Here is a 25786-nt window from a genome sequence, read left to right as displayed (position 1 = left end):
CTGTGTCCCCGTGACCCAGGCCCCGGGCAGTCTGCCCGAAGTGTGGGCGTGCCTGCCGGCTCCCGCTCCTCCCCTGACCCTGGCCCCGGCCCCCCAGCCCCGACCCCTCCCTGACTGCTCTGACAAGCACGCGGAGCCCCCACAGACTTCCGGTGCTCTGAATAGTCCCATTTCTGGGACAAGGAGGTCGACGCTTTTTAGGTCCACGTTTCCCAGAAACTTCCCTGAGCACCTGGGCTGGGCTCTGGGGGCCCCACAGTGTGCGACCCTGGCCCTGCATCCCAGGAGCTGATCGAGGTGGTGCGGCATGGATGGACGCTTGCTGGGGGCCGAGGAGGAGGAAGGGGCTCTGGGCAGGGGAGGGGCCGTGATTCACTGATGAGCGTCTCGCGCGGAGGCCCACCTGTCAGACTCCCGCCGAGGGCCCCGAGAACCAGAGAGGGGGACAGGGACACAGGAAACCAGGCTGACCGTGAAAGTCGGGGTGACACCCGCCTCCCGCCCTCCGGCCTCTCCCTTTTCCCAGGTTCCCGATGGGAGGAGAGAGATCAAGGGCGGGCCCGGTGGCAGGCAGCGGTGGCCAATGGGCCATGTCAGCCTCGGGTCAGGTGGCATCAGGCCATCTCCCAGGTGCGTGGACTTCCCCCACCTTCCCGGGGTTCACACTGGAGCCACCACCAGGACCCCAGTTCCCAGCAGTGCATAGTTGGTGGGAGTAGGCCTTAGGGTATGCTCTGACCATCTGAGGGGACTTCCTGGAGGGGGCCGGGGGAGAGGGTCTCCCAGGCACGGGAAGCAGGGAGCCCCCCCCCTCCCCAGCCCCGGGGCTGTTCTGAGCACCGCCTCCCACAGGAAGAGGGCGGTATGGAGCCCGGGGGCGCCTGGGCTGCCCTGGGCTGCCGTGACGCACGGCTTCCTCCCAGGCTTCCTCCCAGGCCGCTCTTCCCAGGCTGGTTGGGCGAGAGCCTCCGGGGCTCGGCCTCTCACGGCTGCATGGATGAGCTCACGAGGGGCGTTTCAGAGAGGTGCCATCATTCTGACTGGGCCGTCTGACGTCCTCCCCCAGCCGGACGGGACCGCAAGGGCCCCTGGCCGGATGTTTGGGGACTAGCCTGTCTGCCTGGCGGCAGGAGCGGGTGTCCCCCCAGACAGGCTGTGCGTGAATCCCGGATGCGACCCTTGGATAAATATTAGTAAACTTGGCTCTGACCTACACTGCCTGACGCCACCAATGGGAGGCAAAGCCCGGCAAGGTCCCTCCCTGTTCATTTGGGTGGGGCTACTTCCTGCCCCGGGGCCTTGGGGTGCACAGGCTGGCAGCGGGACCCTCGGCTGAGGCCCTGACTTCTCTGAGGCCCCACCCTCCATTCCCTGCAAGTCTGAAAAAGTGACCCCAGCAGCCCCCACCTTGTTGGGGGCCCAAGAAGGGCAAAGAGCGAACGGAGCCCCTGTCTCTCCGGCGCGCGGCCGGCCGGCCGGCACCCATGTGGCCAAGAAGCCTGGTGGGCTGCAGGTCCCCGCGGGGTGCAGGCCGAATTCGCAGCAGGGCCCCCACTGCCCGGCGGGAAGCCGTCTCCCTGCTGGGTCCTCTGGGCTCCCAGCCACCAAATGGCTCAGGGAGGGAGCTCCCCCCAAAGGTCCTCCGTTGGGGTTACAAGGGCAGTGCTTTGCATCCTCATCCCTCCCAATTCCCTGCCCCAGAGGGTCCTCCCGATGGGCCTACTCAGGGGCGGGCACGGGGCCCTCTCCTGGCTCCAGGCTCACGCTTCTTAGCTGGGAGCAGGAGCCGGCGGCAGGTGGCCCACGGGGCCGCTGCTGGCCCAGGGCAGGAGCTGTTGCTAGTGAAGCTGCCTGGGTGGGCCCAGCTCCCGACCCCCAACCGTGGGGGAACCCCACCCAGGCTGCCCTGCCCCAGGGTCTCCCTCCCAGGTTGGAGGCCAAGGCTCCTCCCCACTCCCTGTGACGCCCACTTGTCAGAACACCCCCCGGGTCGCTGGCCCGCCAACGCTCCCTGGAGAGGCCTGGCCAGTGGGAGGCAAGGAGATAAGGCCTCACCTGGCCTCACTGGGCACCCCCTGGTTTGGGGGGCCCCCACAGCCCCTTCCTCCCACTCAGTCTGCTTCTCTAGCACCTCAAGCCCCCCACCTCTTCTTCCCCCGGCCTCACCCCTCCCACCAGGGCCCCTCCTCCCTAAGGCCTCACTTCTCTGTGAAATGGGGCTGAGAAGAGCACCCCTGGGCGCCCCCTGGGCAGCTCCGCAGGCAACACCCCCTCCCCGGGACTCCTTCAAGCTGTCCTCGTGGCCCCGGGCCCCCAGGGTCTCCTTCCTGAGGGCGGGCAGGACTCCCATCCTCGGGTTCCTAGCCCCAAGCCCCTGGTCCGAGCTGGTGACCCCCAAGGGCCGGGGTTCTGGACTGCCCTCTGCGAGGTTAGGGGACTTCCCAGGCACGGGACAGGGGTGGCTGGGGGAGGGTCAGTTCAGCCGCAGGCCCGGCTTCCTGAACCCGCACTGGCTCCTCCTGCGCTCTGCCGTCACCAGCGCGAGAACTTTTGGAAGCAGGGACCTGGGTGTTCCTCCGCACCTGCACCTGCGCTGCAACCTTGTCCCAGCCCGCCAGGGCGCCCGGGCCCTTCCTGTTCGGTGTGCGGTCCTTTCCCAGGGTCACAGCTAGGTGGGGGTGTTGGAAAGTGGGTGTCTTGAAGAGGCCCTGGCCGCCGGGACCCTCTCCGGGACTCCACCCCCACCCCTGGGAACCGGGCGGGGCCAGCCGTCCCTCCTGCTCCTATAAAAGGGAGACAGTAACTGAAAAGCCCGCCCCCCCTTCCTACTGGGAAGCATGACTCAGCCGCCCCCACCGCCCGCCCCAGGCTGAGCCTCCAGCACCAGCAGAGTTTTCGGCACCCACAGGGTCTTTCGGAGGCCCCCCTACCCCCTGGGGGGTGCAGGCGGGGGCCAGCCGGCAGGAGGGCGCGGGAAGGACAGGACCCCGGGGAGGAAGGGGGCTCCCTCACGTCCACGGGGCACTGTCCCCGCGTCCCTCATCGAACAGAAGTGTTACTGTCCCCACCCACTTCACGGAGGAGAAAGCAGGCTCCCAGCACCCGCTCTCCGCGTCCGCCTGGCCCCGGGGTGGGGAAGACGGAAGGTCCGGCCAGGGGCGGCCCGCGGGGTGGAGGTGGGAGAGCAGGCCGGCGGGGCAGGGCCCTCGGAGGGTCTCCCGGGGAAGGGCTCTCCGGGCGCGCGAGGACTAGCTGCCCGGGCGCCTGGAGGAGGGTGGGGGTCCGGGCCCCGCGGACTTCCCGCCCTGGGCCGGCCCCGTCCCCCGGCGGTTCCCGGGGCTCCCCGGCGGTGAGTCACCGCGGGCAGGGCCGGCCGCAGCGCATTCCTCCGCGGGGCCGGCGTCCGGGGCGGGGTGGGACCGCGAGTCACCCCACGAGGCCGGGGCCGGGGCGGCGGAGGAACAGGAGCCGAGCGCGCGGCCTCCCGCGGCCGCGGACGGCGGGGGCGCGGTCTCGGGGGCAGGGGGCGGGGAGAGGGGCGGGGCCGAGCCCAGGCGGGGCCCTATAAAGGCGGCGCCGGGAGCCCCGGAGCGCACCGTCCGCACCGCCCGCGCCTCTGCCGCCGCCACCGCCGCCATGAGGACGCCGGGCGAGGTGCTGCGCGAGGGCGAGCTGGAGAAGCGCAGCGACAGCCTGTTCCAGCTGTGGAAGAAGAAGCGCGGGGTGCTCACGCCCGACCGCCTGCGCCTGTTCCCCGCCGGGCCCGGCGCGCGCCCCAAGGAGCTGCGCTTCCACTCCATCCTCAAGGTGGACTGCGTGGAGCGCACCGGCAAGTACGTCTACTTCACCATCGTCACCACCGACCGCAAGGAGATCGACTTCCGCTGCGCGGGCGAGAGCTGCTGGAACGCGGCCATCACGCTGGCGCTCATCGACTTCCAGAACCGCCGCGCCCTGCAGGACTTCCGCAGCCGCCAGGAGCGCGCCGCGCCCGCCGCGCCCCCCGAGTCCCGGCCAGCCCGCGCGCCCTGAGCGCCGCCGCGGTGAGTGCCGGCCGTCGCGCGGGGGACCGTCGCGGGAGGCCGTCGCGCGGGGGACCGCGGCCGCGTGTCCGCGCGCGGGGCCCCGGGGGGACCCTCCGCCGGCCGGACCCCGGCCGCCCTCCGCGCGCCCTAACCGCCTGCTCTCCCCCCAACCCTCTCCAGGAGCCGCGCACTGGACGAGTCGGGTCGACGCGGGGCCGCGCCGCCGGCAGGAAACCCAGGGGGCCGCCCGGGACTGCGGGGGACCCGGGCGGGCCGCCCGCCCGCTGACCACAGTGAGGACAAAGGCCGGGAGCCGTGTCCCTGACCCACACGGAAGGATCTTCCCATGCAGAGCCACAGAGCCTCGGCCCGCTGAGCGGGCGCCTTAAATTATCAGACTATCTATGTATTTATTGGGTGGTTATCATGGAACCATCTGTCGTAATAGTTCGTTTTGCATCAATGTGTTCATTCCAAATAAACTGATCTGTTCCCTTTTCTACCAGCCCAGGCCTGGTGCCGTGAGCTTCCTGCGGCGGGTTGGTGGCCCTGCCCGTGGGCGTCGGGTGGGGGTGGGGAGAGCCACCACCCTGGCGTCTGGGAAGGGCCCGGGGAGAGCTGTCTGAACGAGCGCAGTGTCATCTGCACGGCCCTGTTCACGCCCTCCTTGCCAAGCAGCCTCTCCCGAGGCTGGGAAGTGCCCCGAGGTTTGGCCCCGGCTGACTTCTGCTCCTGGGTGTGCCTCGGGAGGACAGGAGGGGGGGCGGGCTGGAAGGCCGGGGCTGGTGCTTGCCCAGGGAGGTCATTCAAACTGCCCCCTTGAGGTCGGTGCACCTCCTCTGCCCACAGACCCCAACGGCCGCCCACCACCACTCGCCACCTGTCCCGCAGCCCTCTGGAAGGAAGCCTCAGGCCTCTGGTCGCCTGCCCGGCTGCGCTCCCCTTAACCCCACCCCACCCTGCGGCTGCAGCCGCTCCTGGCCATGTGGCCGCCAGGTCCTGCTGGCCGGCACCCACCCTGTGGGGCTAGGAAGGCAGCGGGGCTTCTGGGCAAGTAGTGGGAGGTCTGGGCCGTTCCCCGTGGTTGGCAGCCGACAAGCGGCAGCCTCTGCCCTGCCCGCCCAGCTGCTTCCTCTGGGCTTGGCCAACACAGTGTGTCCGGGGCTGCCTGGTGGGGAGGACTCGAGGTGAGTTCCTCCAGCCACTGGTGATGAGCTGGCCAGAGGACAGAAGAACAGGACATTGTTCTCAGCCTGCTGAGGGGAAACTTCATTTCGGGGACCTTTCTGGCGGGAAGGATATCAGGGTGGGAGGCAGTGGCGTGGGGAGTGAAGAACCAGAATTGGGCCCTAAAGCCTTGTCACTCACACTGGACGCAGGGGAGCCCCGTGGGCCTCCTTGCTGGGTCTCAGGGCTGACTGGGGCGAGGGGGTGGGCGCTTGCCCCTTCGCTGGGAAACCGGAGGAAACCATCCCTTGTGGGGCGCCTGGGGGGCTCAGTCTGTTAAGTGTTTGTCTTCTGCTCAGGTCATGATTCTAGCATCCTGGGATCGAGCCGGCTTCTGGGCCCCTGCAGGTCCCTGTGGGTCTGCTTCTCCCCTTCCCTCGGCCTCCCGCTCCCCTGCTTGTGCTCGCGCACAAGCTCTCTGTCAAATAAAATCTCCAAAAAGAAAAGGAACCATTCCTTGCAAGGAATTTTCTCCTGAACACGACCTGTGCTTGGGGGAGGGGTTCCTCTGGAGAAGTGGAGAGAGAGTGGCCCCGGGGCCTGCACAGGCTTCAGATCCACCCCTGTCCTGCCCAGACCTTTATGGAGACTAAGGGTCAGTCCCCGTCCCCCGTGCAGTTCACACAGAAACTGGTCTGGTCTGAGCTCTTGGGCCAGGAGAGCTGACGGACCTCTGCTCTCTGTGGTCCCTCTGGTCGGGACCGTGGAATTTTGGGGGGTTGGGGGTCCCGAGTTGTAACAACCAGTTTTCCAGGCAGCCTGTGTGCGGGGCGGTGGGGGGGTGACCTTCCTGGTTTCAGGGTCGCCTGCCCCCACTACTGGATTGTTCTCTCTGGACTGGTCATGCTGGCCTCCCCTGCCTAGTGCCCTCTCCCCAGACGGGGTGGGAGGCGAAGGGGCTCCCCGGCTCTCATGACTTGCTGCCTGGCTCCACCCACCAGGCGCCCCCACCAGGGAGTGCGGCCGTCTCCCTAGACCTCTTTCCAAGCCTTGAACTCCTGATCCTCGTTCTGTTCACGTGGGGTGACTGACAAGGGCGAATGGGCAGCGGCGTGCTTAGCCCCGAGGCCGCGCGTCAGAGGACTGGGGGTGGGCTGCAAGCTCCGGGCGCCAAGTTGCTCCGCGCTCTCCGGGTGGGGGTGGCAGAGGGGAAGGAGGGGACAGACTTCTAACCAGACGGCAATGCCCTCCAGGGGGCAGGGCCCAACGCACAAGGTCAACTCGGGCAGCACCGCTCTCTCAGGAGCCCTGGGGCTCTGCGGCCAGCCCCTCCTCCAGGAAGCTCTCCAGCCTCTCCATCCCTCTGGCGCTCACCCCCAACTGCCCTGTTCAACCCACAGGACTTTGCAGAAATTAGGCTGGATGAAGGCTTTATTGCCAGTCTGTGCTCGGGGACTGTGGTCACCGGACTTTGTCCGTCTTCTGGGGCAGAGGCAGTCTCCAGAGCACCAGGAGGACAAGGACATTGGTGGCAAACTGCACGTGGCCAAAGATGGGGACCCCAAAGCTGCGGTAAAGGAGGCCGCCCACGGTGGGCCCCAGGGTGCGAGTCAGGGGCTGCACGGAGGCGCAGAGGCCCAGCATGGTCCCTAAGGGGCGAGGGCAGGGGGGCAAGTCAGGTTCGGCCAGGTCCCTCGGCACCACTGCCCTGGCCACCCCCTCCCGGGACACAGCCAAGGCCTCCCCTGTTCCACACCCCCCACGCGGTCCTGGCCCTGCTGCCCTGGCTCCCTCCACCCAGACCCGTGGGTCTGCTCCTTTTGGACCACCCAGAGGTGGGGCTGAGCCCGCGCCATGGCCCAGAAAGTTCCAGAGCCCCCGAGGAGTTTGGGAGTGGAGCCACAGGCCACAGGCCAGGCCCTGTCCTCCTAGACCTACCAGGGCGATGGCATCCCAATGGGGCCAGGAACCGGGAAGGGTGGGCGTGGGGCTGGGGTCCCGGGCAGGCTGACAACCCCCAGGATCACCCGACAGCCCCCACCCCTCATGTGGACGGATGAGTGCCTCCCCCACCCACTTCCCAGGCTCACCTCACTGCCTGAGTCCCCGCTGCCAGACACCCCCACCCCGTCACTACAGCGCTCCCTGCGGCTGGGCCCTGTGCAAGCCACTGTGCATGTGGGTGACATCAACGGGACATGGCCCCCAGGGTCCTGGGCTCCTGGGGCTCACAGCCCCGTGTCTGTCTGTCTCTTTCTCCCGTCTCCCCGCTGGGCCGGCTGGGAGCTGCCTGGTGAGGCCCCGCCTGGGCTCAGGGGCTGGCGTGGGGGAGATTTAAGAGCGGCTTCTCCCATCGCCCACATGCCCTGTAGACACCGGGGAGCAATTACCACCCCCTCTGTGGTCTCGGTTTCCCAGGCTGGTGCTGAGAACCGGCTCCCAGCTCCTTCTGCGCAGAGGGGTGGGGCCTGGGGTTCCCCCTGGGCGGGCTCCGTGTGGCCCCAGCGGCTTGGGAGTGCTCGGGCCTCCTCCCTGCCAGGCCCTGGCCCCATCTCTCCACACTTGGCTCCCCTGCCTCCTCCTGGCCTCCCCTGGGGGCCAGCCCACCACTCCAGGACGCCCTCCAGGCCCGGCCGGCCGCCCTCGGGAGAGGCCTTGCCCAGCAGCCACCTGGTTCCCATCTGGGCCTCTAGGCCTCAGTCTGTCCCTTGCGGACAGACAGGTAGATAGAGTGAGGGCTGCTGAGATCTTCACCCTCCACCAGCTGCCGGAGCCCGTGAACTTGGCCTGTCCCAGGCCTGGACCATGCCTGCCAGGAGCGGAGAGGGGGTGGGCAGTAGCCACGGCCCTGTCAGGCCCCGGGGCCCGAGTGTGGATGGGACACTCGGGCCTCACCACACAGAGCTAGGTGCGAAGTGCAGACAGGGGTCCCTGTCTGGGGACACCTGTGTCCTACCCGGCCGGGGTGGGGGGGGAGCCGGGGGCTTCCTAGGTTTGACCAACAGTGACCAACAGTGACCAACAGCCTGCATGGACTCACTCGTGAAGGACCTCCACGCCCCCTTCCCCCGGTGCCGGGGAGGGAACAGAAGGCCGGCTCCTGCCTCCTCCCGGCCTGCAGGCCAGCCCCTTCCTGTGCTGACCACGCCTGGCCCCCCCGAGCCGCCAAGCCCCTTCCTGTGCTGACCACGCCTGGCCCCCCCGAGCCGCCTTCCTAACTGGCCCCTGCAGGAGACTTTGGGTTCCACACCTCCCTCCACACCTCTGCCCCCCTGGGGTGCCGGGAATGCCATCCTCCTGCTCCGTGAAATCCTGCCCATGCTCCAGAGCCAAACACCACCTCCAGGAAGCCCTCTTCCCATCTGGGAGGCCCGGCCCAGCCAGGTGGTGGATTTGCACCTGAGCCAACTCGCCGCCTGCCGCAGCTGCCCTCGCCCCACCCCCTCTCGGACCCCAGGCCGCCGGCGCCCCTCCGCACTCACTGGGTCCGGGCAGACCCAGCTTGGAACTGGAGGAGCTGCTCTGTCTGAAATGGCCCAGAAAGCTGTCCAGAGAGGAGGGCCCAGGGCCTCCCAGGGCCTGCCCCTCCCTGGCTCCGGGGGCTGTGGCTCTCACCCGTGTCTGACGCTGGGACAGCCTTGGTCAGCATGCTGTCGGTGACCACGTTGAGGGCGCACAGGCTGAAGACCAGGCCAGGCATCAGGAGGCAGAAGTGGAAGACGCTGGACATCAGGGCCTGGCATGGGGCGGGGCGGGGAGGCCATGGTGACCAGGAGCCACCAGGGGCCGGGTGGAAGGGCCCATCCCTGCAATCCCATGGAGGGCGGCCCCGGTTGGGGTGGAGGGGCTCACTGCATCCTGGGCATGGGCAGAGGGTTGGGGGATGGGCCCGGGACCCCAACTTATTCTCCTGGGAGGTGCTGGTCACTCATGACACATTGGATGTGCAGGCGGCTGGGGGCTTACCTCTGTCCCGCCCCCCGACCCTGTATGACAGCCCAGAGGGACATGCTCACCATGGCCAGCCCCACGACCACGAAGACTAGCACGCCGGCCCGGAGCAGGGCCCCCTCGGAGAAGTAGCTGCTCAGCCGGCCGATGACCACGCCCTGAATGACCTGGGGAGACGAGGGGGAGGGGCTGTGGTGGGAGGGGGCTGGACCGGCTGGGGGGTGCCCCCGCAGATGGGGACCTCCCTTGGGGTCCCCTCCCAGCTCTGGCAGCCACCAGGTCCTAGTAGCAGAGTGGGTCCCAAAGTCTGTGTGTGGCCGCAAGGGCTCCGGGGAGAGGGGTGCTGGCCTGGCCCCCCACAGGCTCCTGTGTGCTCATGCAGCACTCAGAGGGCCAGCGGTCCCCTTCAAAGCGAATCTAACAAGACTGCTTTAAAGCAGAACCATAAATGTCCTTTAAAAAAAATCCTACTTTCAGACTTGCTTCCTCAGATTTCTTTGTTTGCTTGTTTTTGTAGAGGAAGGTCTCCTGGGCAGGTCCCTCGGCGCCGCACAGCTGGGGGGCTCTCAGCAGCTCGCGAGGGCGAGTCTGGCCCGTCCCCACTCGGACGCACCCAGACCCAAACCCTGGAGCGGTGGAGTTGTGCCTCAGTTTCCTGTTCACCTAAACAGTCCTGGACTCCATGCCCCGCAAGTTACTACTGCACGGACCCAGGAGTTAACCAACAGGCCCGTCAGCTCGCACCTCCCCCAGGCCTAACGCGGGCCTCCTGAAGCCCCCACGTTCCCCTCTCTGACAGCACCCAGAGCTGGGGGGCCTCGTAAGACCTTGTCCAGCCTCTGCGCGGACCCTGTCTGCAGCCCCACCCCAGTCTGAGTAAATTCAGACCCTTCCTGCCCTGCACACCGCCCACCCCCGCCACGGCCTCAGAGGCGAGCCCTCAGCCTCAGCCTGCGCAGCAGCGGGTGAGCTCCCCAACCCCAGGCCCTTTGCACCTGCAGCCCTTCCAGACCACACCAACCGCCCCATCTAAAGTCGCACCTCTGCCCTTCTGAGGACCCTATTCTCCTGCAGGGTGCTGGTCACCCCGACACATGGGATGTGTAGGCGGCTGGAGGCTTATCTCCATCCCTCCCGACCCCATACTACGCGGCGAAACGGCCTGGGGTATAGGTGAAGGCACAGCCGGCACACCTCTCGCAGGAAGGTCTGCGACGGACCGAAGGCGGCAGATCCCCGGGGTGGCGCCGCTGTCCCCTCATGTTAGGGCCATCTGGGCTGGCGCTGCCCCCTGGCCCCCAACCCCAGAGGCACCCCCACACCGGGAAGCGGGAAGGGGGTGCTGTGGTCCCCTCGGGGTCACTTCACAGTGGGGCAGGAAGTGGTTGTGGGGGGGCAGCAGGCGGGAGCCCAGCTGTGGGGCCAGGCGAAGCCCGCGGTGGGGGTGGCCCTCCTGCTCTGGGGGCCTGGGGGCAGGGAGGTGCCGGACAATGGGGGTTTGGGCTTCTCTCTGGAAACACAAGCCCCACCTCTGCCCACAGAGCCTCTAGATGGGGCTGGGGCCCGGCCACCCCCAGGGCCCGGCCACCCCCAGGGACCACCTTTGCTGTCCCACGCAGGGTCACCACCGTGCCCCTTGCCCCTGACCCGGCCACAGGCCCCCAGTCTGTCCACCCCCTGCCCGCCGAGGATCTCAGGGGTCTGCTGGCTTTAGCTGACATGCCATCCTAGCCTCCCGGGGGTGGCCATTCAGAACCGGCTCCAGGGACCCCCGACTCTGGCTGTGCTGTCACTGTTTAGTCCATATTGGTGGCGTGTGTCCCCCCAGGCCGGCCCTCCCCGCCTGCCACGCAGAACCGCCCAGGAGCTGCTGTTTCAGCCTGGAGGCCAGAGCGGTACTGGGCCCAGGGCCGGGGAGCAGATGGCTTGGGGGTGCCAGGAATGTCACGGGCTTCCGGAGCGGTCCAGGACTGCCTTCTCCCCAGACGGTCCCAGAATAGCCCCGTCCGCACTCCGGCTGTTGGGCCGCCGTCCGGGGTGGCGGCAGCACGTCGCCACCTGTCCCCACCACCCCAGGGCCTGGTGCCGGTGCCCAGGGGCGGCTGGGGCGTGGGGCTGGAGCACTAGCCACCTGTCCCACCTGGACACGTGTCTCGGGCATCTCCTGGTGGGCAGCTGCCAGGCTCGGGGCATCTCACAAGGACAGAGAGTGACTGTCACCCGGTGGGGCCGGTCTGTTCTGAGGGCTTAGCCACGTCATCACTGCATGAGTCACCGTGCTCCCCTCACCGGACGGATCAGGAGTCAGAGACTCCGAGAGCTTGGGGGACCTGCCTGCTTGTGGGTGGGCGGCTTCACCACACGCCCCAGCCACAGTTCACCGTCAGTGCCGCAGGGACACTGCGGCAGGCAGGCTGTGAGGTCCATCGCCTCCGAAGACCCCTGACCCACCCACCGCACGCCCTGAGCGCTGGCAGCCGCTTACCATCTGGAGAACCCCAAAGAAGGACGTGAGGTAGCCGGCCTCTGCGGCGTCCAGCTGGAAGAAGTCCATGGAGATGATGGAGAACATGACCATGAAGAGTCCTGGGAGAGGGGAGGAGGGGCCGCCTGGTCGTCCCCAAGCTCCTGGCCACAGGGCCCACCTCCCCTGCCAGTGGGCTGGGGACCTGGTCAGGCCACAGCGACCGATTTCATGGGTCTGTGGCTGGGGAAGCACGGCCCCAGAGACCAGTGCAGACTGTGCCCAGGAAGGTCTGAAGCGTCCCTGTGGCCAAGCTGGCTAGAGCCTGGGGCACCCTGCATGAGGGCCGCTGGGAGGTGGGGCCCCAGGGCTGACAGTGTGAGATGCTGTGACCCTGTGCCCACTCATGGCCCCCAGAGACCCCTTTGAATGAAGTCAGCCACTCCGGTCCCATCGCTGTGACCCCAAAGAGCCGATCGGAATCTGGGACAGCCAGTGAGGGCCGGGTCGGGCAGCCCCTGCCTCTGCATTTACCCCTACAGACCCGACCCCAGGACCTTCACTTTCGCAAGGGCAAGAGCTTCCTCGGGGCACCAGCATGAAACCTCCGTAAGTTGGTCTCTGCGCTGCCCCCCAGTGAGAGGACCCCAGAGCAGGGCTCGGAAGCCACAGCGGGGACCCCGAGGACTGAGTGGCAGGTGGGGCCTGCTTCCTGCTCTTCCCCTCCTCACCCGAGCAGCCATCCGGCCTCACCAGGGAGCCTCTCCTTCTCCGGGACCCACATGACGGGTGACGGCACAGGGAGAGCGTGGAGCGCGGGACACCAGGCAGAGGAAGGGTCTGCACCAGGCTCTGGGACTCACCGGAGGGGAAGCCGGACACCACCTTGATGAGGAACACGGGCAGGACACCAGGCCGCAGCAGCAGGCGGCTGATGGCCTTCAGGTCAAACACGCCGGCGTCGGGTCTGCCTGGGGGACCCCGAGAGGCCACTCAGACTGTGCGGTGGCCCGCTCCCCAGCTCCCCGACCTGGTCCCCCCGCCCCCGTCTGGCTTTCCCGGGGGTCTCCCTGTATTTGCCTCTTTCTCTGTCCCCTCCCTCCTGACTCCTCAGTCACTGGGCACCAAGGCGTGGGGTCCTCTGCGGGCCCCTCTGTGGAGCCCTGACCTTCCCTTGTGGCCCCAGGAGGCCCCACGTGCCCTCGCTGGCACCACTCTGCCTCCCACCTCGGCGTTGCCCCAGAACCTGCGCCCCGGGGCACCTGCCTCCGTGCGGCTCAGGGTCCTGGCTCACCCCTCCCCGTGGTCCCTCCTGTCCTTCCTGGGCCTCCCCTGCCTCCTGCCTCGGCCTCTCTGAGCACCCCACGCTTTCCTGCCCCGAGACCGCCCCCAGCTCAGCCCCGATGGTGCCGGCAGCCGGGAGACGCCTGGCTGCAGAGCGGCTCAGGGAGGGAAAGAGGATGCAAGTGGCCCCTAAATCCTAACCCCCGCCCCGCGTGCCTATTGCTTGGAGCGCGTGCTGGGCTCGGCGGGCAGGAAGCCACTGCGGACACTTTGGTGTGTCCTGGTCTTGGCCAGCTCTCCCTGAGGGGAGGCCTGGGGCGCTGGCCGGTGAGGCGGGGGGTGCCTCGGAGCGACCCGGCATCCGGGCACGGTGCACCTGGCGGGGCTCACCTGGCGGGGCCGCCGGAGCATCGGCGCTAACCCCTTTAGTGCTGATGGGGATGCAGGTGAAGCTGAGGATGGCTGCCACGAGGTTGGCCACGAGAGCCACGGAGGCCGGACATTGAAGCCTGGGGGTGAGAGTAGTGGTCACACAGGACAGGGGTCTCTGGGTGTGGGATCTCCCCCAACGGGATGAAGAAGCAGGTGAAGCTGTCACCGTGCCTGATGTTCCCGTGACAGCGGCAGCCTCTGGCATCCCCGGGTCTGGTGGGGGGTCGGTGGTGAGAGCCGGGGACCTGAGCCCTGGAGGGCCGGGGCGGAGTCTCCCAGGAGACGGTCAGCTCCCAGACTGCCGAGGGTTAGGAAGGCCCCCCGAGGACGGGCTTAGGGCACACGTGTGGGTGTACCTGCGTGTGTGCACGTGTGTGCATGTGTGGGTGTGTGTGCACATGCACCCTCCGCTCCCAGCCAGGGCAGGGCATCCCACATCTGGGGACCCTGGACTCAGCCCCAGCCTGGTCTTCCCATGTGAAGGAGACCCTGCATGGCTCCGCAGAAGTGGGCCGGCCACGCGTCCTTCCCATTTGACAGAGGAGGAAACTGAGGTCCCTGTCCCCAGATCAGTCCTCGTCCCTCTGGTGGGACTGGAAGGCCTCCTGGGGTGGGGGACGTCTCGGCAGTTCCTTTGAGTGCCACGTGTCTGGGCCTTTGGGCTGGTGGGGAACGACACGGCCCGGGTCAGAACACCAGGACAGGGTGCGCGGGAGGCCGAGGCGTAGGGGTGCAGAGGCCTGGACTGGTTCCACCCGGGGACCCCCACACAGCCCCGTCAGGCCTCCTTCCCCTCCCGCTCCGTAGTCCTCAGGAACCCCCGCTACGGCGCCCCATCTTCCTGCAGGGCGGGCAAGCCGGGCTAGGGAAGGGTGCCAGACGCCGCGCTCAGGACACGGTCCCACCTGCCTTCCCAGAGCGCCACCAGGGACCCAGACTCCGGCGGGCCCTCAGCTTCTGCGTCGGAGAAAGTCCCTCCCCGCACGAGTCACCCTGCGGAAACCCAGCCCCTGACTCCCCTGGAAGGGCCAGGTGGCCGGGCAGCCAATGTCACCCGATGTCGCGGGCCCTTCCGATCATTACCATTTCTTGCGGAGGCCGACCTGGGCCGCTCCTGGGGGTGCAGGGGAGAGATGGGAGGGAATGGAAGCTTCTTACGAGCCAGGCCCCTCTCTGACCTTCCAGACCGGCGCATGGCCTCAAAGCCCTTCCCCTCAGCCGTGGAGGAAACTCCTGCACATCCTGCAAGCGCCTTTCTCCGCAAGCCCCTGGCACTCTGCCCGCTGGGCACCGCGTCCTCTGAGAGGGGCCTGCTCCGTTAGATGGCCAGTCTGGCCCCAAGGACAAGTGTGCCTGGGAGGACCCTAAGCCAAGACCCCAGGGAACATCAGACCATGGACACACGTGTGGCCTGTTCCCAGGCACCGCGTCCTAACCCAAGCTCACCAGCGTCGCCTGTTAGTGACCTCAGGGCATAGATGCAAGGTGCCCTTGGCCCTCCGCGGAGTGCAAAGAAAGGACTTGCCCTGCCCCTCCCCAGCACAGCTCCTGCGTGTGCACACACACGCACACACAGAGCTCCTACAGGAGACATAGGCAGGACAGGCCCTGTCCCATATGGGATCAGAGGGGCTAGGGGGGACATTCCCCCATCTCTAGCCTGGACTGCCCAGGCTCACACAGGTGGTCGGCAGTAGGGCTGGAAGTCGCCGACCCGCCCCTCCCCCACTGGCTCATCTCTGTCCCCCTCCCCCCCCCCCGCGACCCCCACTGCCCAGGATGGTGGATATCCGGGCCTCCTGACCGCCAGGCTTCCCAACCAACGGGCACTTCCACTGACCGACAGGTCAGAGGGTCAGAGGCCTGCGCTCAGCTGCCTGGGAGGGCCAGGGCTGGCAGGGACTGATCTGTGACGCGGGCAGGGACACCCCGGCCCTGACGGCTGGCCCCAGAGAGAAGGCTCTTTCTTCAGGACCTGCACGTCACTGCTCGGGGCCTGGCGGGCAGGGACAGAACCTGCTTTCTTTGCCAGATGCCCCGGAAATTCGCGGGAGCAGGGGCGGCCGCTTCAATGGCTATTTTGGGAGGCTGGTGACAAGCGAGGGCTGGGTGGTGGCAAAGAGCCAGGCCCCTCCTTGGGGCATCTGACCCACCCCGTAGCGTGAGGGCTGGTAAACCGAAGGGAGCACGGGGAATGTGGGGGCCCCGGAGGGAGTGGGAGGGTGCAGCTTCCCAGGGGACGTGGGGTTCCTTCTCCACCAGCCCCCTCCCGCTCCCCCAGGTCAAGTGCCAGAGGGTGAGCAGAAGGCACGGGGAACAGATGCGGCCGGCCAGCTCAGCAGCCCCCCGCCCTCGCATGGACGGCCGTCGCCTCGGCCTGGGACTCTCTGGCCTGGTGCCCCCACCGGGAGCCGCTCTGTCCTCCAGGACACAGCTCGGCGCCCCTCTCCAGGGCCCATAGGGTCAGTGCGCCCCCGAGCACGGGGCAGAGTCAACTCCCCTGTGGGGGGCCTCCTGCCTCCTTTGCACAGGATCCCACGGAGCTGCTGTGGGCTTCCTGGAGCCCAGATAGGGACCGAGTGTCAACCACGGCGGCCCGCGACGCTCCCGCTCTGTGTCCGCCCACCCCTTCTGTTCTCGGGTGAGTGACCAACAGGAGGTCGGAGGGATGGAGGCCAGGACGGGGTTCTGGACAGGACTCTGGGCACCCGAGTCTCTGTCCTTTTGCCCTTCTCTGGGGCGACCTTGCTGGGTGACCCGCTCTCCTCAGAGGCAAATGGAGGCTCCCCAGACACGCCGTCCGGTACCAGGTTCCCAGGGGCCCCAGAGGGCTCGCCTTTCCTCCCCAGCCCAGGGGCCTCTCATTTGCCAACGGACATCATCAGGAGGGCGGGGGGCCGGGCCATCGGCCCACCCTGCGGGGATGATGTGCATTTGCTCCCCTCCCCCACCCTGTCCGGCCACAAGGTGACAGGACGCCCTCGCCCTGCTCCGAGGCTCCCCTGGCCCCAGGGGGCTCAGGACTCTGCTCTGGAACCCGGAGGACAGGCTGCGGTCGGCGGGACCTAGCCTCCCAACACCTGGCTGCGAAGGTCACCAGAGTCTGGCCTGGGGCTGGGGCGCAGAAGTCACCCTGCCCTACCCAGTCCTTGGATGCCGTAGCTAGAACACTGTCTGAGCATGGAAGCCCTGTGGGGCTGCTCCTGATTCAGCCTCCCTCTGCCTTCCAGGTCCCAGAAAAAAGGCCAGGAAACCCTGCCTGGCCTGACCCTTCTGGCCCTCCATGCTCCCCGAGCACCTGGTCCCCCCACTTCCAACCACGCCGGCCTCCAAGCAGGTCCCAAGCTCCTTCCTGCCCCAGGGCCCTTGCACATGCTTTCCCTCTGCCTGGAACACGGCCCCTGCCAGCGCCTCCGTCAGCAGTGGACTTCTCCCTCACCTCTCGGGTCTGAGCCAAGCTTTTGGCCAGCTGGGCCTGGTCTGTGCACTGCCCTGCGCCTGGGACACGCAGGGTCCTCCTGCTGGGTCCCTATCCCCCCGCCCCCCACAGTGGGGAGAGCCTGGGGAGAGCCTCGGTGAGCTCCATGAAGGGGAGCAGGCTGCTGGGCGGACCCAGGCGTCCCTCCTGCCGCAGTCATTCAGGGCAGGCGCTTACTCATTAACTTCCAGGGGAAACAGTGGTGTCGCCGTGTCACGGGGCGGAAACCCTCTGTCAGCAGGATAAGGGCTTCCCATTCCCCAGTCAGACCCAAGGCCGAGATAACCTCCCAAGTCCTCAGGGAGATAAGGGGTGTCATAAATTCCCTGAGACACCGAGGGCCCACCAGGCCCAGGAGGGCTGCCCGGTGACCCTGAGGGGCGTCAGCTGGCCTGACCTGCAGGGTCTGTAGCTGGGGGCTGCCCCAGCATCCTCCTCGGTCTCCCTGAACTGCCGTCCTCAGGGGCATCTGTCCAAATCCTGAGGCCCTGCAGGGCACAGAGCCCCCCATACCCGAGACTGTGTGCAGCAGCCCACGGCACTCAGAGAGTGGGGGGCTGCCCGCTCTGAGTCCCACTGTTAGACCCCCCCCCCCCGTCAGCAGTGTTCCTTCGACAGGTGGCTCCCCTTTCCAGGAATCCCTGGACCCCCTCCCCGGGGACCTGACTCTGGGCCATGAATCACAGAGCGTCCCCACCTGCTAAGTGACTCAGAGGGAGTCTGGGCCCTCTGCGGGAGCCCAGCCTCCCAGCGGGAGTGGAGTGAGCTCCAGCCTGAGCCCAAACCAGTTAAACCAGTGCCCGTCCCACACCTGGAGGCTGCCAAGGCCACTTCCTCTCTCTGCCCCCTGCTCCCAGGAGGTGGGGGGCATGGCTGAGGACTTGTGGGGGAGGGGTCGCGGGAGGCGCAGTGGGCGGGAAGGTGGAGGCCGGGGAGCCCTCACATGGTGCCTTGGTTTCCACGGAGGAGAGGGAAGGAGGAAGACACAAGGTGGCCCTTGCCCCAGGAGGACAGGCCGACAGGGCACTGGCCCCTGCCATGGGGCACTGGGATCCTGGAGCCCACTTGCCCTGGGCCTTGGACAGGCTCCTGGAGCTCCATGGGGGAGACTCACTCCCCCCGGGACCTCGGGTTTTCCCACCCATCCAAGGACATGTAGGGGCTGTAGAGCACCTTCTATGTTGGGACGGAAGAAGACGAGGAAGCAAACGGATGGTTCTGGAAGCTAAGGGCAGGCGTGCAGGCCGTCCCCGTCCTGGGGGCTGCTCCAGGAAAGGGCCGTGAGTGGTGTCCTCTGGGCCAGGAGCTGGGACGAAGGGAGAGGAAGTGACGGCTGGGGGGGGGGGGCGGGGGCGGGGGGGGGGGGGGGGGCAGCCCGCCCGGCCGGGGGGGGGGGGGGCGGACAGCCCGCACGCCGCGCAGGGGGAGGCCCGGACAGCCCGCACGCCGCGCAGGGGGAGGCCCGGACAGCCCGCACGCCACGCAGGGCGGCCCGGCTCACAGGTGAGAGCGCCTGTCCCGGGGCCCCGAGGGGCCCGGCGGCCGCAGTGGCTGGGCTGTTCAGCGTCCAGGGGGGCCGCACGGGGGCCTCCCCGCTGCGCTGCCTCACCCTCTTCTGCACCCTCTTCACACCCAGGCGACTCAGGCGCCCCCAACCTTCCTGGGGTGACTAACGCCCTCTTGCTCTTGCTCCCACCACCCCAGCCGCTCCCGCGCAGGCAGAACCGTGGTCACAGCCATCCCGTCGGCGCGGTGGGGCTCTCCCCTCTGGGACCCACGTGCCCCTTGGCTTCTGGAATGTTCTCCCGGGTCGCCTTCCCTTCATGTCCTCCCTGTGCCTCCCCTCCCGTGAAGTACCACGTCAGGGCTCGGGGCTTGGGGCTCGACCTGAACCAGTTCCTAGGGCTTGAACACCACCCACATGAGGACACGGCTCGCCGACCCGGCCCCGGGCCCTCAGTTCACACCTGCACCCCACCTGTTGACAAAACCAAGGCAGACCCTGCCCTCTCCCGTCCAGACTGGGCCAGGGGCCACCTGGCGGGTCTCCCTGCAGAGGTCTCGCTCCCACGTTCACACAGTAGCCGGGTCCCACCCCTCCCCTGCCCACACCTGACCAGGGCTCCACGGCCCCCCACGCACCTCCCCTCCGTCCCCTCCCTGCTGCCCCACTCTAGCCACACCAGCCTCATCACTCCCCCAACCTCAGGGCCTTTGCATCTGCTGGGTCTTTGCTTCCCCAGACGTCCTCCTGCCTCCCCCGTCACTCCTTAGTGGGAGGTCTTTGCGACCACCTGTCCACCAGCCCTCAGTCTTGCTGTTACTCTCTACCCCATGGGGCTCACCCCAGCCTTAGAGAAATACGTGTCATTTTCATCTGAGGACTTGGCCTGTACTGCTCCCTGCCATATCCGGATCGTGGAACCCCAGGGCACTTAGCAGGCTCAGTAAACACCAGCGAGGAACCTGATAGACGGAGCCCCGCCCTCCCCACGCCGGCCTCTGCCGGAGGAGCCCAGCGGAGACAGACCTGCACAGGCCAGGCGCTGAGGAGAATGCTGGGGGTGGGGACAGAGACGTCCCTCCGCACTGGGAGTTGGTGTCACAGGGCCACCCTCGCCTCCTGTTCCCCGGTCCCCGGGGATCAGCCGTCACCCGGCTGCATCTGCCGCCCCGGGGGTCTGTTGCGGAGGGTCACCAGGGTTGGGAGGCCTGGGGTCAGCAGAGGAGGCTGCGTGCGCTTGCTTGCTTGTGTGTGTGTGTGTGTGATTCGCATGAGTGTGCGTGCGACTCGTGGATGAGTGTGTGTGATTCCTCTATGAGTGTGTGACTCAGATGAGTGTGTGTGATTTGTGGCTGAGTGTGCGATTCATGTATGAGCCTGTGTACGGAGTGCGCGCGTGCTTCAGATGCCAGCCAGGCCCCGCCCCCGAGCGACGTCCGCACAGGGTGGATGGGTCACCGGCGGGCACGGCCCCCCTACAGCTGGGCACCCACCTTCCAGACCGAAAGCCAAGACTTGGGTCTGAATGAAGGCAAGGGGCAAGGTCCGATCCTTTGGAGAAACCGATTGTGAGTGGGTGTTGGGGCGCTGGGGGCGGGGGAGGAGGAACAGGGTGAGGCACCAGTCTCCCGGCGGCGGAAATGAGGTGCCCCTCCCTAGGCCGGCGGGGCCTCTCCAGGGCAAGGTGTCTCCCGTCCAAGGTTAAGTAAGGCGCGCTCCGGGCCGCGCTCTGGGGCGCCTGGGACAGACACGGCTCCGCGCTGTTCCTAAACCTCCGGAAACTGGGTCCGGTTGCCCCCAGCGACCCCCCACGCCGTCCCCCGGGCCACAATGTGCCCACGGGTCAGGCCGGGACCCCGCCTCCAGGGCCTGCCCTCTGGTTTCTCTAGGTCCCGTCCCCTGAGGGCCACGCCTCCCCCCAGCTGGGAACCCCTGGGGCGCTCCCTGCCCCGCCCACCCACTAGCCCCGCCCACCCACTAACCCCGCCCACCGCGTGGGGCCGGCCGGCTCTCCCTTCACCCGGGCCAGGAGGCTGGGCCTGCAGATGGGGAGACCGACGCCTGGTCTCCGCTGTCCTGACCCGCACCCCCGCTCCCGGCCGGGTTCCCGCCGCGGCCACTCACCCGCACGCGGCGCTCAGGGTCCCGCCGAGCAGCGAGCCGGAGATCATGCCGACCCCGAAGCACAGGCCCAGTCGGCCCAGGGCCGCCGGCCGCTCCTCGGGCGCAGACAGGTCCGCGATGACCATCTGAGCCGCTGGGGGTGGAGTGGGGGGTGCTGAGCGGGGCGGCCCCGTCTCAGAGGCCCTTGTGGCCCAGGTCACGCCCCTTCCCCTCCCCCACCTGCTCCCCAGGCCACATCCCCGGGTCACACCTTACCCCCTCCACCCCAGTCCTACTCTCTGGCCCAGACTGGCATGCAGAAGGTGACCTCTGTCCTGCCCTCTGGCTCTGGCCACCCCCAACCTTCCTCAGGGGGCACCCTGGGCCCGGGCTCCCCCCTGCCCCACGTGCCCCGCACCTTCCCACCCACAGTCCTCCCGCAGGAGCCCAACCTGGCCCTACCTGGCAGCCCGTGCATGAGGGCGGCAGGCAAGGGCAAGGCATAGAGCAAGGCCACGCCGGGCAGGGCCGGGCTGCAGGCGGCCGCCAGGAGCAGGTAGAAGGCAGAGGCCGCCAGGAAGCTGAGCGTGAACGCCGCCCTCGCCCCGTGCTGGTCGGCGAACCTGGGGGCCCGAAGCCATGAGCCCTATGGATACCAGGCAGGGTCCTCTCTCCTCTGCCCCTGACACCCACCCCATGGGGCTGCCAGGTCTCTAGGCCACAGGGATCCCCTCATGGCCAAGGAGGGAGACCTGGGTGTGGGATGCTGGGGGAGGGCCTCCACGTGGAGGGCCTGAGCTTGCCCCAGCCTCTGCTGGGCTCCTTCCCATTTCCTGGGGGTGTCCGGCCCCACGGGGCATTTCCACTCCCCTTGAGAAAACCTTGGGGGGCCCCAGGGGAGCCCGGGCCTGCTTGTTGTACAGTAAATGTCTCCCAGGGGCACCTGGGGGCTCCGAGGGTTAAGGGTCTGCCTTCTGCCTTTCGCGCAGGTCAGGATCCGGGGATCCCCCGGCCCCACCTGGGTCAGGCCCAGGTTAGGGCGGAGCCTGCTTCTCCCTCTGCCCCTCCCCCTGCTCCTACTCTCTCTCTCTCTCAAATAAATAACTAAAATCTTTAAAAAAGAAAACAAACAAATTCCTGTCTCCTAGGCTCCAGGTCTTTCTCCTCCTGCCCCAGCATCCCCAGGAAACCTGCCAGAGCCCCTGCCCGCTGGCTTTCCCACCTCTGGAGCCCGTTTCCTGCACATCCTGAAGATCCTGCCTCGCTGATCTGGCCTCCTCAGGGTTTGTGGAAGGATGGGTGCTGCCCTGACCTGAACCCAAGAACAACACCCCGCCCCCACTGCCCTGAGGGGTCCTGAAGATTTGCTGGTGGGACCCCCAGCTCAGTGGGCTGGATGTTTGCAGCCACCAGTTTTGCTAGAACAATCCTCTCTCTGGCTGCCACCAGGATTGGTGGATATGGAGGTGGAGGGGTACAGGGTGCCCCCCCCCACCTGTGAGGGACCATAGGCCTGTGCTTGGCAGGCCCCTCCTGTGCAGCAGACCCATGCTCAGGTCGGGGAAGCTGGCATGACCCAGCCTGTGACCTCTGAGGGGCGACCCTGCCCACCCCTCCCCTTGGTACCTGCCAAACACGGGCCCCCCCAGAAGCTGAAGCACGCCGAAGGCCGTCTGCAGGTAGCCAAAGGCCACGGAATCCAGGCCCAGCTGCCGGGTCAAGTACTGCAAACACAAGAAGGGCGCGAGGGAAGGGTCAGGGGGTCTGGGGTGCGCAGTGGGGGGGGAGTGGGGGAGGTAGCCCTGAACTGGAGGGGAGGGAGGCCTGCCCTCTGGCTCTGACCACGCTGTGGTGTGCCCGTGAGGGGGCCCTGGGCCTGGAACTCAGCTGCCCATAGCGAGGAGCTCCCTGGGGCCTCTGGGTCCGGCTTCCGGGGCCCCGTGCTCAGTAAGGGTGAGGACTGGCCCTCCTTCCCTGCGGCAGGGCACACCTGACCCATCCGAGGCTGCCTGGTGGACGGTGGCATCTTCTGGGGCCAGCAAGAGACGCTCCCCGAATACCCTGATGGCCTCCGGAAGCTGACCCATTTTCCAGCAGGACCCATGCCTGCTCTTGGGGGCTCCTGGGGTCTGCTGGCGCCCAGCTGGGGAGGGGAAGGCCGTGACCGGTGTCTCTCCAGGGAATGGGAGGGTTAGCACGCTCTAATCCTGGGACTTCAGTATCTGTACCCTGGCCTCTGAGTTCCTGGCCCCTGCCTCCAGTGATCCCCCCTGTAATGGGTTGAATTGGGTCCCCCCAAAAGTCCTAAAGCTCAGTACTCGGAATGTGACCTTATTTGGAGACAAGAGTCTTTTTTTCATGTTCGGTTAGGCCCCCCATATGGTGCGTAACCGTCCGCGAGGTGGTCTTCAGCGGATCTGTGGTTAAGTGTAACACTCCGTGCTCATCCCAGCGTGTGCCCTCCTCAATACCCTTCACCCGGTAACCCCTCCCCCCACGGAAGCCCCCGATTGTTTCCTGGGGTCCGTAGTTGGAGATACCGTCTTTGCAGAGGGAACCAAGTTCAAGTGAGGTCATTAGGGTGATCTGGTGTCTTTACACAGAGGGGAATTTTGGACACGGACATGCCCAGCAGGACAGCCACGCCGGAGGACAGATGGGCAGACACTGGAATATTTGGGGAGGGGCTGGGACCAGCAGAAGCTGAAAGAGGCAGGAAGGACCATCCCCTGGGGGCTTCAGAAGGCGGCCTGAGACCCCGGGAATTCAGACTTGTGGCCTCCAGACTGGGAGACGGCCAGCTTCGGTGACTGTCACGGCAGCCCCAGGACACCAGTAGCCCTCGCCCCGGCCCCGCGCCCTGTACTTTCCCTCAGCTCGGTCAAGGGCATCCCTACGCCTGCTTTGTTTCTCGGGTGCACACCCCTCTCCCCAGTGCAGCTGAAATCCCCCTGCTCCTGGCGTGGGGTGTGGGGTAGGGCTCGGGGTGCTGCTGAGCGCCCCTGGGGAAGCCCGAAGCCCTGCTCTGGGTCGGGTTTCTCCTGTCGGCGCCCCGACCGCACCGTCATCCCACGGTCCCCTAGTGAGGCCGCGCTCTCCCCCGCCCCAGTGTAGCCCACCTTCTCGCTCTCACACCTGCCTCGCCCTCCCTCCCACCCAAGGACCAGCTCCTCTGCTCCATGGTTCACGCGTCCGCCCCTGCAAGCGTTCAGGTCCGAATCCTCGGTGTTGTCCCTGACCACCCCTCTTTCTTGCACAGTCACCGCCAATCCATCGGCAGCTCCTGGGTTCAGCCTTCATGACGGACCTTAAAGCCAGCGGCTTCCTGCCTTCCCCACGGCCAGCAACCTCCTGGCGCCCTGGCCGCCTTCCTGGGGCCTTATGTCCATCTCCCCTCGGGTCACTCCTCTCTAGCTGCGCTGCTTTCACTGCCCCAGGGCCTTTGCATCACCCAGGTTTGCTCAGTTTCCTCTAAGCCTGCCCTCTGCGGGAGGCTTTCCTGTCCCAGCCCGGGGGCCCTCCCAGCGTCTGCAGAAGCCTTCTCTCCCACACCGCACAGTGTAAGCATCGCGGAGTCCATGTCTGCTGTGTTCCAGGTCCTGAGAACAGGACGCACTTGGTAGGTGGTCGGGTAGCATTTGCAGAAAGGAATGTTCCACCCTTGTTCTGTGCCTTTAACTGTCCACGCGTCGCTCCCCGCACCAAGCCTCCTAGGGAGGGATGTTGTGAGCCATTGCAGACGACAGGACAGCGCGGCGTCTGGCCAGCCCACATGGCTGCTATGGAGAGGAGTCAGGCCTTGGGAGTTGGGGCGCACCCTTGGGCTGGGAGCTCCCGGCAGCAGAGGCAGGGCCCCTCCCGCTCGGAACCCCAGGGCACAGCCTGCTCATGAGAATCCCTTGGGGAATTTTATTTGTATTATTGTTTTTGTTTATTTTTATTTTTTATTTATTTCTTTTAAGATTTTATTTATTTATTTGACAAAGATCACAAGTAGGCAGGGAGGCAGGCAGAGAGAGAGGGAGGGAAGCAGGCTCCCCGCTGAGCAGAGCCAGATGTGGGGCTCGACCCCAGGACCCTGAGAACATGACCTGAGCCGAAGGCAGAGGCTTTAACCCACTGAGCCCCCCAGGCACCGCCGCCCATCCCTGCCGGGAACTTTAAAAAGTGGCTGGTAGCTGTGCTATGGCCGCACACAGACCAGATGGGAAAGGCCCTTGGGGACATCCCTGGGTGCTGCTGCCTGGGGAGGGGGAGACCCGGGCCAGCCCCACGAGGGGTCTGTGGACAGACGGAACCAGCTGGCAAGCAAAGGCGGACTCTACAGACAGCGGTGGGTAGGCACCAAGCGCTGACCATGGCCGAGCAGCCAACCGCCTACGCTCACCGGGCAGAGTTCCAGACCAGGGGAGGCAGCTGGGGAAGAGATGGGGCCAGCCCCGCCCTCACGCCCTGGTCGGGGAGACAGAAATAATTTAATATTGTGGGACAGGAAGTGGGGCGTTGGGCGACCTACAGGAGGACTGACCCAGCACGACCTAGGTGGAAGGGAGGTGTTGGGAGGGAAGGCTGGGCAGGTGTTGGGAGGGAAGGCTCCCTGCCGAGGAGACCTGAGCCCAGAGGCCTGAGCCAGGACGGGCGGGAGCCCCGTGGCTGCTGGGACAGAGGATCGATAGGGCAACGGCCCGGGCGGGGCGGGAGGGACAGAGCCAGGCCAGCCAGGGGGAGGGGCGCTGCCCCCACAAGGGCTGCGTGGCCGTGGGGGTGGCTCTCTGTGGCCCCTCCCTGGGTCTGCCCTGCACTGGGGCCCAGAAAGTGCTGATGGAGAGCCCAGGAGGCACAGCCCCCGGGGTCCCCAGTGAGGGGCCTGGGCAGCCCTGGGCCCCCACTCCCAGCTCCTGCCGTTGCCCGGAGGGAGGAAAGGGATGATGGGGCGGGCGGGTGGCTGGCCGCCCGGGGGAGGGTACTCACCGGCATGATGGAGAACCGCATGAAAAGACAGGTGAGCTCCAGGGCCACCAGCACGTAGGAGAGTATGACGACCTGGGAACGGCCCAGGGAGCCCATCCTGCTGGAACGCTGGCCGTGGCCCCCAGCGGCTCCGGTTCCCCGCATCCCGGGCAGGTGTGGTGGGAGAGCCCGGATGGATCTGAGCAGGAGGCCGGCACAGTGGGCAGGGTCCAAAAGTCGTGCCGCGCTGGGCAAGGGTGCTGAGTCACAGGGTGGGAGGCGGGCAGCGCCCGGCCTGTCGTCGGCGAGAGGGCCTGCGGGAGAGGCCGGTGCTGCAGGACCCTGAACTGGGCTTCGGGCCACCTGCTGGGTGACCTTCGGAGAACATGGCAGGCGGCCCTCCCCCTCCGCCAGGGACAGCTCCGGGT

The 25786-nt window shown here is 67.1% G+C and overlaps 2 protein-coding genes across 2 annotated transcripts; one reads left to right on the top strand and one right to left on the bottom strand.

Annotated features, from left to right (window-relative positions):
• The first annotated feature begins 3580 nt into the window (after nt 1-3580).
• On the top strand, nt 3581-4530 carry PHLDA2 (pleckstrin homology like domain family A member 2). Its single transcript, XM_059398925.1, has 2 exons — nt 3581-4043; nt 4206-4530. Exon 1 carries the CDS (start codon nt 3637-3639, stop codon nt 4030-4032), a length of 396 nt encoding a protein of 131 aa, XP_059254908.1. The 5' UTR covers nt 3581-3636; the 3' UTR covers nt 4033-4043; nt 4206-4530.
• A 2075-nt stretch (nt 4531-6605) lies between these two features.
• On the bottom strand, nt 6606-25535 carry SLC22A18 (solute carrier family 22 member 18). The gene is made up of 10 exons (XM_059398922.1): nt 25380-25535; nt 22035-22132; nt 20871-21031; nt 20430-20562; nt 13282-13400; nt 12471-12578; nt 11629-11729; nt 9209-9310; nt 8808-8928; nt 6606-6841 (listed from the first exon to the last, which is right to left on the bottom strand). Exons 1-10 carry the CDS (start codon nt 25521-25523, stop codon nt 6654-6656), a joined length of 1275 nt encoding a protein of 424 aa, XP_059254905.1. The 5' UTR covers nt 25524-25535; the 3' UTR covers nt 6606-6653.
• Nucleotides 25536-25786: the final 251 nt, after the last annotated feature.

This window comes from Mustela nigripes, chromosome 1, assembly GCF_022355385.1.
Source record: "Mustela nigripes isolate SB6536 chromosome 1, MUSNIG.SB6536, whole genome shotgun sequence".
NCBI classification, from domain to species: Eukaryota; Metazoa; Chordata; class Mammalia; order Carnivora; family Mustelidae; genus Mustela; species Mustela nigripes.
This window is presented reverse-complemented; position numbering and strand designations above follow the sequence as displayed.

Bases quoted from the DNA above. Each gene is read 5' to 3' on its own strand.
- PHLDA2 (XM_059398925.1), top strand. From the start codon at position 3,637: ATGAGGACGCCGGGCGAGGTGCTGCGCGAGGGCGAGCTGGAGAAGCGC.
- SLC22A18 (XM_059398922.1), bottom strand. From the start codon at position 25,523: ATGCGGGGAACCGGAGCCGCTGGGGGCCACGGCCAGCGTTCCAGCAGG. The intron at 13,401-20,429 runs GTGAGTGGCCGC...TCTCACCCCCAG, and splicing joins ACCCTGAGCGCCGCGTGCGG to GCTTCAATGTCCGGCCTCCG. The intron at 8,929-9,208 runs GTGAGCATGTCC...GCCCCATGCCAG, and splicing joins TGGTCGTGGGGCTGGCCATG to GCCCTGATGTCCAGCGTCTT.